Below are 13,349 nucleotides of genomic sequence, written 5' to 3' on the forward strand. Positions count from 1 at the left end.
TTTTATAGGCCAACATAAAGGGGTGGCTTCTCTGGCAATCTTCCCAACAGTCTGAGCCAAACAATTTTGATTCCACCTTCTTTCCCTTCATGTCACATTGTCACCCTAGTGCCCTCCTCTCCCCATTGATGATAACCTTCCAAGAATTACTATTGGAAAGGACCCTAGCCATACCACAGCTCATTGTTACTCCAACTGCCTCTAGATTCTACTTCCTGCTCCTTGCCTCCATATTACCTCTTCATGGATTCCCTTCTTCCCAATGCTGCTTCTTTCTAGCACCCTTGTAAGTATCATCTTCCCCCATTAGAAGGAAAGCTGCTTGGGAATAAGAGCTGTCTCACTTATATTTGTATCCCTGGCATTTAACACAATGTCTGGCACGTAGTTCTTAAATGCTTCATCCAGCCATCCAATTGGTACAACCCCTCAATGTTACTGAGCATTGTCTATTGTCCTCTTAACAAGGTACCAGGCATGTGACCCTCTATATGAGGAGGTATTTTCAAAAGTCCAGACAAAGGCTTACTTCCCTACAGACTTCAGACTGAAAACACTCTTCAGATCAATGCCTTCTATATGGTCTCAAGAGCTAGACATGGTATAATCCCTGCTATTGGGGGAGGTAGAGACTGGTGGTTCTGCTTGAGTTGTAGAGTTCCATGTTCTGCAGTAGGGCTAAAGCCAATCTGGACATCTGTACCAAGTCCAGCACTAATGTGAAGAAGATCTCATTAATGGAGGGTCACCAGGCTGTGTAAGGAAGGGAGAATCAACCCAAGCTGGAAAAACAGCAGGATAAAGTTTTGGTGCTTATCAGCATTGTGGTGAGGGGTGTGAGCTGCTAAAGTGTTTCCAGCCTGTGAGACTCATTGTCAAAAACAAAAGCCAAATGGGCTCAGGCCCTGCTTAGGGTAGTAGATGGGACTGAGAGACCTGGCAATCAAGCTCAAGGGGAAGGGTTGGAATTCCACCAAAGATCCCAGAAAACAGGCAGAAAAAGAGTAGGAGAACCCGGTGAGAATCAGGCAGAGCCCTCAGGAGCCTAAGCTGCAGGTGTGTCATGCCCAGTGTAAACTGTTACAACTATAATGCTTCCATTCAGGCATGTCGCCACAATCAAAACCTATACAGATGAGAAGAATGATAACTGGTCTGGGAATGTAGCATTAATTCTCAGGGGAAATTAACCACCAAAACTGGGGAGGAAAGGTTAGAGGGACAGAAGAGGTCCTCTGTCATGCTTACTCTTTCACTAATAGACTCTCAGCTGGGTCAGACCAAGGAAAACCAAATAAATGCAGATGGACTCTTGTGCATCAGAGACTTTTGTTGTTTGGGTATTGTTCAAAAAGAAGGGATTGTCCCTCTTCTGAAAAGCAATGCAGCAGCGCGTCTCCCCAGTCCAAGACTGTGACTTTTTAGCGACCCAACGGAGAGCCAGGCAGCCGCTTCTGCCCTCCAGACTCCGGACTCCGCCGCAGGGCTCGTGCTTCCCGACCCCGACCCCGACCCCGACCCCGCCGCCGCTGCTTCCTCTTGTTTTCCTTTACGGTCCCGGGCACATAGTATGATCATTAGGTGTTCAATTTCCCAGCAATTTTCTATGGAAAATCAAGGGAAGTGGGCCATGGTTGCTGTGAGCAACTTTGAAGAGCGGGACACCTTTAGAGAAGTTTGATCAAGGTGCCATCATCGTGAGACCCCTCCAAGTCAGGACTCCGGCAGAGTTCCTCTATCTCGTCTTAATCTTTGGAGGCCATCTTACCATTTCTCTGCCTCCTGGGAAGTAGCAGAACACCAGCGTCAAATCATGGTTGGATTTAAGCCTACAGATGTGCCCCCAACAGCCACCGTCAAGTTCCTTGGGGCTGGCACTGCTGCCTGCATCGCTGACCTCATCACCTTCCCCCTGGACACAGCCAAAGTCCGGCTGCAGATTCAAGGAGAGAGCCAGGGGGCCTTCCGAGCTTCCTCTGCCACTGCCCAGTATCGGGGTGTCTTGGGCACCATTCTGACCATGGTGAAGACTGAGGGCCCTGGCAGCCTGTACAATGGGCTGGTGGCTGGTTTGCAGCGCCAGATGAGTTTTGCCTCTGTCCGCATTGGCCTCTATGACTCTGTCAAGCAGTTCTACACCAAGGGATCTGAGCATGCAGGCATTGGGAGTCGCCTCCTGGCTGGCTGTACCACAGGGGCACTGGCAGTGGCCGTAGCCCAACCCACAGATGTGGTGAAGGTACGTTTCCAGGCCCAGGCTCGTGCAGGTGGCAGCCAGAGATATCAGGGTACACTGGATGCCTATAAGACTATCGCCAGAGAAGAGGGGCTTCGGGGCCTATGGAAAGGAACTTCACCCAATGTTGCCCGCAATGCTATTGTCAACTGTGCTGAGCTGGTGACGTACGATCTCATCAAAGATGCCCTCCTGAAGGCCCACCTCATGACTGATGACCTTCCATGCCACTTCACATCAGCCTTTGGGGCTGGCTTCTGCACCACCATCATTGCCTCCCCTGTGGACGTGGTCAAGATGAGATACATGAACTCTGCCTCCGGCCAGTATGCCAGTGCTGGCCACTGCGCCCTCACCATGCTCCGGAAGGAGGGACCCCAAGCCTTCTACAAAGGGTTCATGCCTTCCTTCCTCCGCTTGGGCTCCTGGAATATAGTGATGTTTGTCACCTACGAGCAACTGAAACGGGTCCTGATGGCCGGTCGCACTTCCCGGGAAGCTCCTTTCTGAGCCCTCTCCAGCTAGCTCTCTGCCGTACACCCCTCCCCTTGGAGTCCAGACCCCAGCTTACCCTCCCATCCCATTTTCCTTCCCTCTTCCTCTCCTCCCCTGAAGAACCCCCCCTGCCCTAGAGTTAGCCCCATTTTATCCTTTCCCATGGCAGCCTCACCCAGTTCTTAAGCTTTCTTTACTTCTAATAAAGCCAGACCAGAACCCAAAAAAGAAAAGCAATGCAGAGCATATGATGATGATAGAAGATAGATCGTGGAAGTGGGGTGAGTCTCCTTACATCATCTCATTAATTTTGTAGGCTATGGGGTGATAAGATTATAGATTGAGAGTCAAGAAAAGACACCCTTCCTGTTACAGATGGGCAACCACAGGCCAGGAATGTTAAGTAACTTTCCTGACCAAGATCACACAGGTTGTTAGTGTCAGAGGTGGTCTCTGAACTCACATACTTGGACTCCAAATCCACTGTCCCCTCTACTATATCACTCTGTTTTGCAGAGTGGGAGAGGAAAAGTAACTCTTGGGGTAATTTATATGAAGTTGCCTAGGATCGCATCTGAGCCTCATAATAAATAAGACAAAGATCAGTATATTCTCCATGAGTTCCCTGATTCCCACCCTGTTGGTAACAATCTTCTTCCTTCTATTTCTTGTAACTTTTTATACTCCAGTAATGACACTCATCATGAAATGTTGTATATTACAGTCTTTTGTAGCCATTCATCTTCTGGCTCATCCCCCTAATAGACCCTTTTTTGTGTGTCATGGAACCCTTTGACAGCCTGGTGAAAACTACTGACCCCTTCTCAGAATCATATTTTTAAATAAACAAAATAAAATAAGATTGTAAATGAGACCAATTACATTGAGATATAATTATCAGAATATTAAAAATAAAGTTCAGGTTAAGAATTCCCATTTGGGGGCTGTTAGATGGCACAGTGGATAGAGCACCGGCCCTGGAGTCAGGAGGACCTGAGTTCAAATCCGGCCTCAGACACTTAACACTTACTAGCTGTGTGACCCTAGGCAAGTCACTTAACCCCAATTACCTCACCCAAAAAAAAAAAATAATTCCCATTTGACTGTAAATATTAGAAAGGCAACAATAGGGACCATGTCTTCTCAACTTTCTATTTCCTCCAGTGCCTAACATCGTAACTTGTGTACATTGGGTGCCTAATAAATGTTTGCCGGGTGAATCCTGAATTTTCCTCATAAATTTTATTTACAGGAAAAATCCTTAGAGAACAAGGTCTCTTTGTTTCTACATAAGCCTATCTATGAATGAAATATATATTCTGAATACCTCATGAAGAAAAGTTTTTCTAAGGCCAACTTATAAATGAGAAGGTACTTATTTGCTATGATTTAGCAAAGAATTGGAAATAAAGTAGATTCCCATTGGTCAGGGAATGGCTAAACAAAATATGGTATAGGAATGTAATAAATTATTACTATATGTGATGAATACAGAGAAGCATGGAAAGATCTATATAAAGTGATGTGGAGAGAAGTAAGCAGACCAAGAAAACAATATGCACAATAGCAAAATTAAAAGTGAGTATTACAAAACGATAAAGATCAAGCATGACTTGGATGAGGAGATATGAGGATATAGCGACAATTCACCCCTTCATAGAGGGTTCATATGTGTTACATATTGTATATGTTTTTGATCAATTATGCTGATTTTTTTTCCTCTTTTAAAATCTATTTATTATATGAGATGACTTGGGGAGCAGAAGAGGGAGGGATATTGTGGATAACTATGATGACATAGGAAACAGAAAATATCAATAGAAATATTATTTTAAAATTTTGCTATCATGGCTACTGGATTATTTTGTACCAAACAGCCCTCCATGCCTGCCCCCACCCCAAACACCTGTTCTGTTTCTCATGATATTAACAGCTTCTACTTTTGCCAGGTACATAAAGCCAGACTTTTGCTACTTAAAGCCTACTCAATCAGTCAAACATTTATTAAGCATCTACTGTGTTAGGCACTGCCCTAAGCACCAAAAGAGGCAACTGTGTGTTTGTCATTGTGATGTGCAACACTTTGGTGTAAAAAACATTCCATCTCAAACTATGGACTTAACCCTAACCCTTCTCTCATCTTCAGTGCTGCTCATAACAGCAACAACCTTTGTACTCTTAGCTCCATTTAGAATTGAGGGAAGGGGGGAGGTTAGACTGTATTTGGATGATGGAGTTTCACCACAAATAGTGGAAAGGTGGGCTGTATTTAGAAGATAAGAGTTCACTGCAAAATAGTTTCTTTTGCTTTTTTTCTCCTAAACTTATCATAGAGCTTTTTTCACAAAAGTATTTTATTATTTTCCAGTTACATGTAGAGATAGTTTTCAACATTTGTTTTTATAAGATTTCTAGTTTCAAATTTTTCTCCCTCCCCTCTCCCCAAGACAACAAGCAATCTGATATAAGCTATATATCAGATTTTTTTAACTAGAAGACTCTTTAGATACGATCTAATCCAACCTCCCTCATTTTATAGATCAATATGCCAAGGCCCAAAGAGATCAAGGGACTTGCTTAAGATTGCCTAGATTATTTAGTAATAAAATAATATTTTTAAGACACTTGGGATAATGCCTGGCACATTGTAGATACTAACCTTCCTCTACCCCCTAACTGGCTGGTCTTGATTATGAGTCTTTTAGCTTCCTGTACATTGAGTACTTTTCCACTCTGTCATGGCAGTAATTCTTAACTTGGTTTTACAACATTCTCAATGCACTAAAGTATTTCAAGAAATATTATAAAATTCTTAAAACAAAATTAATTTGAATTGCCTTCCTTTTTTTATAAAAATAAAAAAAGAATATATGCCATGCAGAACTGTTCAGAGTATAGGAGATGTACTAACATCAAACAAAGTGTGATAGGGTTTCATTTCCAAAAAGCATCTTTCAAATTTTCAGTGCTTCTAATTACAGATAAGGTGTCAAATAATTCAGTGGCACAGGAATATCTATTGTTATATGCATGGCATATGTTAGCATCATCTAAATCTCCTCAATAGATCCAGGTACAGATATAACTGGGTTTAGCAGTGATCAACTGTGTTCAACAATCTTCTATCCATTATAAGGAAATATATACTTTCCAGAGGTTTTCACCTTTGTCATGAATAATGCCATGAACACATTTCAAATGGGAGGATTCCCTATATATTCTGAGGTTTTCTAGAAATTCCTCTTTGTAGATGATATTGTATAGATTACATCAAGCCCCAAAATACTCCAGGACCTTTTCTATGAGCCTGTAATCCTTCTTGATTAACTTAACAATTCACAAATGGGTACAGAATGCTTATTGTTCAGACTCTGACATATAGGTGTGTATAGGCTATCCTTTGAGGTCCACCAATCATTTCTCCTGTATAAGCACTAATGGTGGATAGTGAACTACATCTAGGATTGAAAATGAAGAATAGAACAGGCCAGATTTTATTTCGGAAATTGCACAAGAGCTTCAAGAATCTCAAGCTGCTCTCTGACAAGGAAGCCCATTAAAAAAAAAAAAGTGTTCTCCTGGTGATGCTATATGGCTTCAAGTCATGTGATATCACAGTGTCTAAAGAATCAAAATTACAAGTGATTCAGAAAGCAGTGGGCAAGTGGTAAACATAAGCAGACTATTGTATGTATGCAACAAATATTGTACAAAGTATTCCAGAAGTGATCAAAAAAGTAGTCTAGTTGTGTAGGAAGAAAAATTAGAAACTTCAAAGAAAAGCTTCTAAAACTTTAGTCACCCTTTATGGAAAAGGAAAATGGCTTTTAACTTTTAAATATTAAGTAATTATACCCCAACATATTCATAATAATAGGACTACTTTGTTGATTGTCAATTGTGATAAACATTTTATCACCAGAACACATTAAAAAACAATATATGGGGGCAGCTAGATGGCGCAGTGGTTAAAGCACCGGCCCTGGATTCAGGAGTACCTGAGTTCAAATCCGGCCTCAGACACTTAACACTTACTAGCTGTGTGACCCTGGGCAAATCACTTAACCCCAATTGCCTCACTAAAAAAAAAAATTTTTTTTTAATTAAAAAAAAACCAACAGTATATGGCCCTGGATAACTTGGACCCCTAATAACGGAATTAAGGAGAGAGATTCCTTAAGGATTATCAAATAGCTTAATTAAAGGTAGCTTTTAAAATTAATGTTGATTATATGTAGCTAATGAATATTTTTAGTTGACTCAAGTTTCTAAATAACGAGATGAGTTAATTTTTGAGACTTTGATGGTAAACTGTTAAAAGAACATTTGTGTGAACAAGCAGGCATTTACATAGACAGAATAGCAGTCAAATCAGGACTTGAAATGAAATTTAGAGTTCAGTCTTCTCTGTACAATTTTTAGCTATTCTTTTTCTTTCCTTCTCCTGTTTTCTTCCTTTTCCCCACTTTATACACATTAATCTCTATCAGCAAAGATTCTTTTTCTAACTCATTGTACTGTATTAAACTTCTAAGAGTACAGTAGGAAAGAGTTAGTTCAGTTTTAGCTACTGCTTATGGCCCTGATTCATTTCCTTTTTAAAAAAACAAGGAAAAAAGTTTGAAAACTAAGATAATTTTAAAAAATTTTTTATATTTATTTTTTTATTGAATAGAATTTTATTTTCTAAAATATATGTAAAAACAAATTTTAACATCAATTTTTAAAAAATTTGTGTTCCAACTTCTCTTCCTCCTCCATTCCCACCCCCACCCACTAGAACTCAAGCATTTCAAAATAAGTTATACATGAGTAGTCAAGGAAAACATCCCCACATTAGCTAGGTTGTGAGAGAAAACAGTAAAAAAAAAAAAAAACCCAAACTTCAGATTGAGGAATTGTCAAAGAGGAAAAAAAAATTTTTTTTAATGTGTTTCCAGGAGCAGCTAGGTATCACAGTGAACAGAGCACTGGCCCTGGAACCAGGAGCACCCGAACTCAAATTCAGCCTCAGACACCCAACACCCACCAGCTGTGTGACCCTGGGCAAGTCACCCAACCCCAACTGCCTCACAAAAAAAAAAAAAGATAAAAATGTGTTTCCATCTATTTTCAGATACTATCACTTCTTTCTCTATAAACTAAGATAATTTTTATCCAGCCACTATATTCTCTAGTTGAACCACTTCAACTCTTTTCCTCCCTCTCACTTGGCTTTGTATGGGAACTCCAATAGGACATTGATTAAAAAAAAAAAAAAAGGACAGAGAAAGAAACATCCCACTAAGTACATAATTTCTCTTTAACACTAAGGCAAAAATCTCCCCATGAAAAGTCCAAGGATTTCTTTCATGGTTTCCCTCCCCCCACCCTTCCCTTCCCTTGCTCCTAAATAAACTATCACCTTATTCTAACTAAAACAAAACAAAACAAAACAAAAAAAAACACTAAGGCAAGCTTGCAGAGTAAGTCATTTCCATTACATCAGATATAATGAGTCAAGGCTTTAAGTATTTTCTCTAGACGGTCTAATACTTTGTAAAGATACTGGAATACCAAGGTATAGCTAAAGTATTAGCCTCTCTTTTCTAATATCCTTCACTACAGAGGAATGGGGGGGGGAACCTTTCCCCTAATTACTAAGAAGAATGTGTTAGCAAATTGTCACAGATTCACTGATTCCTCCATCCTTGTCTCTAGTTCATTTTTGTTAGTCCCACATAGATTCCAGTAAGAAATCTTGTACTAAACAGTCTTTTGGTATGGGGTCTTCTACTGCAATAAAATAGGGAAGTGAAACTCCAAATGAAGAAATTTTTTTGCAGTAAAAATCATCTCAAAATCCCTATTTGTAGAGAACATGAGGCCTTATCCAGAATTAGGAAAGATAAATCTACCACATGCCTGTGGTTTGGGGAAAGCATTTTTGGTCTGTTGCATTTTTCTGGAACTATGTTCCTTAAGAATATTTTCCCGGGGGCAGCTAGATGGCGAAGTGGTTAAAGCACTGGCCCTGAATTCAGGAGTACCTGAGTTCAAATCCAGGCTCAGACACTTGACACTTACTAGCTGTGTGACCCTGGGCAGGTCACTTAACCCCCATTGCCTGCAAAAAAAAAAAAAAAAAAAAAAAAAGAATATTTTCCCCAAGTTCTTGACTAAACAAGGTATAAAGAGGATCATAGAAGATAAAATGGATTAAATAAAATTGAATAAAACAAAAGCTTCTGCACCAACAAAATCAATTTGGGTAAAACTAAAAGGGAAATAGTTGACTGGGAAAGAAATCTTTGAAGCATGTTTCTCTGACAAATGCCTGAAATCTTAAGATATATAGGGAACTGATTCAAATATATAGGAACAAGCTATTCTTCAATATATAAATGGTCAAAAGATATGAGTAAGCTGTCCCAAAGGGGAAAATATAAGCTATAATAATAGCTACATAAGTAAAACAATTTTGAGCTTCTACCACAAACCCATCAGTAACAGCCATGGAACAAGGATAATTTTATTTATTATTATTATTGTTGTTGTTGTTGTTATTGTTGTTATTATTATTGTTATTATTTTAGTGAGGCAATTGGGGTTAAGTGACTTGCCCAGGGTCACACAGCTAGTAAGTGTTAAGTGTCTGAGGCCAGATTTGAACTCAGGTACTCCTGACTTCAGGGCCAATGCTCCAAGGCACTGTGCCACCTAGCTGCCCCACAAAGTGCATTTTAAATAATATTTGATGAACTGATGTGGGGACTCTGATTACTCTAGGGTTCAGGATAATAAGATTAGCTGTAAGAACAAGTCAAGTAGCAGACTGTGGAGTAAACCATAGTTAACTTCTGTAAATCTGTTAACATCTGATGAGTCCTCCTACTAAACCTGTTACACTTAGGCATTACTTAGTTATCAGAATGCAAGCAAGCTCCTTGTGAGCCAACACTTCATTTTTGCCTTGGTTTCACCTGTGTCTAGCATTTAGACTGGCCCTTAGTAGGGGTTTAATCTATGCTTACTGATAATGAATGCCCTGAGGAAAGAACTATCCCTTTGTTCCCCAACCAAAAAGCTATAGTGATCTTAAATTAATCTTCTTACTGTGTCCCTTCAATGCTAATTATCCTTAACTCAACCATGCCAGGATTTTGTTGTAAAAATTAGTCTAAACACAAAAGATTTGACAGCCAAATGAAGAAATGCAATCTTAAAAAAAAAAAAATGTTAGAATGGGTGAGACCGAGCAGGAAATGTGTCACATCAGCCAAACTAGCAAAATCTTCCCCTTAAAGAAAAAAAGTAGTTTAAAAGTCTTTCCCCTCCCGAAAGGAGGACTTTTGCACTTGTGCTCATTTCCCCCCCACAGTTTCCGACTAGTCATAAAACTTCTCCAAAACAGATAGTTTGGTACCAGTACTATTTTGCATTTCTTCCTGAAATTAGGACAGTTTGGGATTTGCTGATTTAAGTCTAGATGTTCCATGGAGGGAGGGGAGAACAAAGGAAGTGAAGGAATTTACCATATCTTCCTCCTCCCTCTCCCCCTCGGTTTAGTGATGTTCTTTTAAAACATATGCCATAGAGACAAATTTAATTGCCTTGAATTCAAAGGAAGAAGGTCATTTATATGTGACTTTCAGTTTAAAGAAGAAAATAAATTATCATTAAGTAATTAAAAATTTCAAATGGAATTAAAATAATCTTTGCTGCCTCCTTTTCCCCCTCCTACAAGAATTATCCTTTGAAGGGGAACCCAGGTTCAATTGATGTATACTTTTTATTGACCATTAAGGATAACATAAGTCCATAGCAAAACTAACACACAGTAGTGGAAATATTCCATATGAGATTGTCTCTTTTTGTACACAGACCTTCTACTCAGGCACTCTTTACTGATTGGTTTTCTTGTCTCCATGGTATCAAGGATACTGAGTTTTAATTTCAGTCTTCTATAATAATCCAGATTTGGGGAAAAGTTGTTTTATTTGGGGATTTTATATGACTCATTTTGCAAAAAAGAACCACCTCCTCTTTTACCAGAGCAACATTTCAAAGTTTAACTTATGATAGAAAAAAAAGTATTTATCCTCTATTTTCAGAATATGATTCTTTTGAAAGACACCTATTGTCTATTCTGGTATTATTTTTATTTATTTATTTATTTATTTATTCATTCATTCATTCATTCATTCATTTATTTTGGAGGGCAATGAGGGTTAAATGACCTGCCCAGGGTCACACAGCTAGTTAAGTGTAAAGTGTCTGAGGCTGGATTTGAACTCAGGTCCTCCTGAATCCAAGGCCAGTGCTTTATACACTGTGCCACTTACCTACCCCCGGTATTATTTTTTTAGCAAAAAAAAACTGGTCTGCACTGATGGGAAGTGTGTTGGTCCGCAACATGCTATGCCTGCCAGGCAACTTCCTCATTTATTAGGCAGTGAAAAACTGATACATTGGCTGCTAAGTAATGAATAAGAGCAACATAACTAACTCGTTGTTGGAATCCAATGCTTTTACCTAAGGAGTCAAAATATTTTACAAGCATAAAATTTAATTTATCCTTATGTCATCATAGTAAGTTGTCAGGAAACAGACTTTATCACCTCAACTTTATAAATAAAAATATTAAAACAGATTGTTGGAGTAATTTACCCCTCATTTCAAAGCAAGTAAGTTATTGGCAGATCTCAACCCTAAAATTCATTGCCTATCAACTGATGCCATTGACTTGTTCTTTCTACTTACCACATTTTTTTCCATTAGCACACATTAAATTGTACACATGCTCAGAACAACAAAGGAAATCTAGATGGGGAACTGACATGCTGACTATGCCTAAACTGAAAACAAAATAAATCTGTCTTAATTTTTTACTCACTTAAGATAAGTAGTCAAAGGATATGAAAAAGTGCCTCTCAAAAGACAATTAGCAGTATCCACTTGGAAGATTAATCAAAATAATTAGTAAGTTAGATACAAATCAAAACAATTCTGATGTTTCACCTTATACCCAGCAAATTGACTATTCTCATCTTTTGCCATCTTTGACAATCTTGGAAAAGCTGAGAAAGTACATTGTAGATGAAGTTATGCATTAGGCCAACCATTCTGGAAAGGAATTTTCAGTCATGTATTACTCTTCATGACTCCATTCAAGATTTTCTTGGCAAAAATACTGAAATCATTTGCCATTTCCTTTTCTAGCTCATTGGACAGATGAGGAAACTGAGACAAACAAGGTTAAGTGACTTGCCCAAGGTCCCACAGCTAGTAAGTGTCTGAAGCCAGATTTGAACTAGGCTCTTCTTGACTCCAGGCCTGGTGTTCTATGCACTGAACCACCTACCTGCCCCCTGGAAAGCAATAGGTAATTATATTGAGAAAAAAGTCACTAAAATGGCCATTACCTTTGGCCCAAAGATACCACTTCTAGATGGTATCACCTAAGCCAAAAAGTTGAAAACAGAAGGAAAGAAAAGCCCCATTTACACCAATATATTCATAGAAGCACTTTTGTGGTAACAAAAAACTTGAATGAAAGTATAAATGTCAATGAATGGGAATGGCTAAGCAGACTAAGTTAGCTGAATGTAATGGAATATTATTGCACCATAAGAAATAATGACTATAAAGAATTCAAACTTATATGAACTAATACAAAGTAAGAAGAACCCCCAAAATACAAGGACGAAATATGCAATGACTACAACAGTGGAAATGGAAAGAACAACAACAAAAATCATGAAACTGAATACTATAGAATTATTCTAACCAATCATAGCCCTGTATTAGAGATAAGAAAATGTACCTCCCTCCCTTACTTGCAGAGCTGTGTGTGACACTATGAGTATGAAACATTGAATATAGTGTCAGATTTGTTTAATGTTGCTGAACTGTCTCTTTTTCCTTTTTTTATTCTTAATTATAAGAAATTGCTTGTGGGTGAGAGAGTATATGCTTGGAAGAATATATTCAGAAACAAAGATGATAGAAAAATAAAATGTATTAATAAAATTTTAAAATTTAATTCAAAGTATTGCATTCAAGCAATTTAACATTTTTAAGAGAAATAGACACTGTATTCTGGAGTTTCCAGTCCTATTGGTAAAAACACTATAGACTAGTGAAGGAATATTTTTGAAACAACACAAGTATAAAATGTGAATAGACATGCTATATATTGAATTATATTAGAAAACTACTTATTTACATTTCTGTGGCTTAGGAAGAGTTGAAAGTATAAATTAGGGAAAATGAGTTATTAGTATAGTTGTCTATAACTTAATTTAATAAGTAATTATAATTATATTATATATACATATCATATATAATAAGTTATTATTATAATGATAAGTAATAATTTCCCCCATACAAGTCAATTAATAGCAGCAGATTTAAAAGCATAGTCAAGCAATTAATCATTATTGGGCCAGATTCTCACAGATGTCAACTTGAGCATCAATTTAGGAAACTTCCAAAAAGTCATTAAGCATATACTTGTACTTTGTATAAGAAACCCATACTGTGAGATTGCAAAAAAAAAAAAAAGATTTATGTATATCTAAAGGAAAATAGTATCTTCTAGAAAAATCCTTACTTTTCTTCAGAGCTAAATAATGTA

At 38.3% G+C, this 13,349-nt stretch overlaps 2 protein-coding genes across 3 annotated transcripts in view; both read left to right on the plus strand.

Annotated features, from left to right (window-relative positions):
- Nucleotides 1–13,349, plus strand: part of NCOA7 (nuclear receptor coactivator 7) — a 196,356-nt gene that overhangs the window by 88,776 nt on the left and 94,231 nt on the right. The gene's annotated exons all lie outside the window — the stretch shown is intronic.
- Nucleotides 1,539–2,761, plus strand: LOC122754106 (mitochondrial uncoupling protein 2-like). Its single transcript, XM_044002158.1, has one exon. It carries the CDS (start codon nucleotides 1,814–1,816, stop codon nucleotides 2,744–2,746), a length of 933 nt encoding a protein of 310 aa, XP_043858093.1. The 5' UTR covers nucleotides 1,539–1,813; the 3' UTR covers nucleotides 2,747–2,761.

The sequence above is a fragment of the Dromiciops gliroides genome, chromosome 4 (genome assembly GCF_019393635.1).
Source record: "Dromiciops gliroides isolate mDroGli1 chromosome 4, mDroGli1.pri, whole genome shotgun sequence".
Taxonomy (NCBI): domain Eukaryota; kingdom Metazoa; phylum Chordata; class Mammalia; order Microbiotheria; family Microbiotheriidae; genus Dromiciops; species Dromiciops gliroides.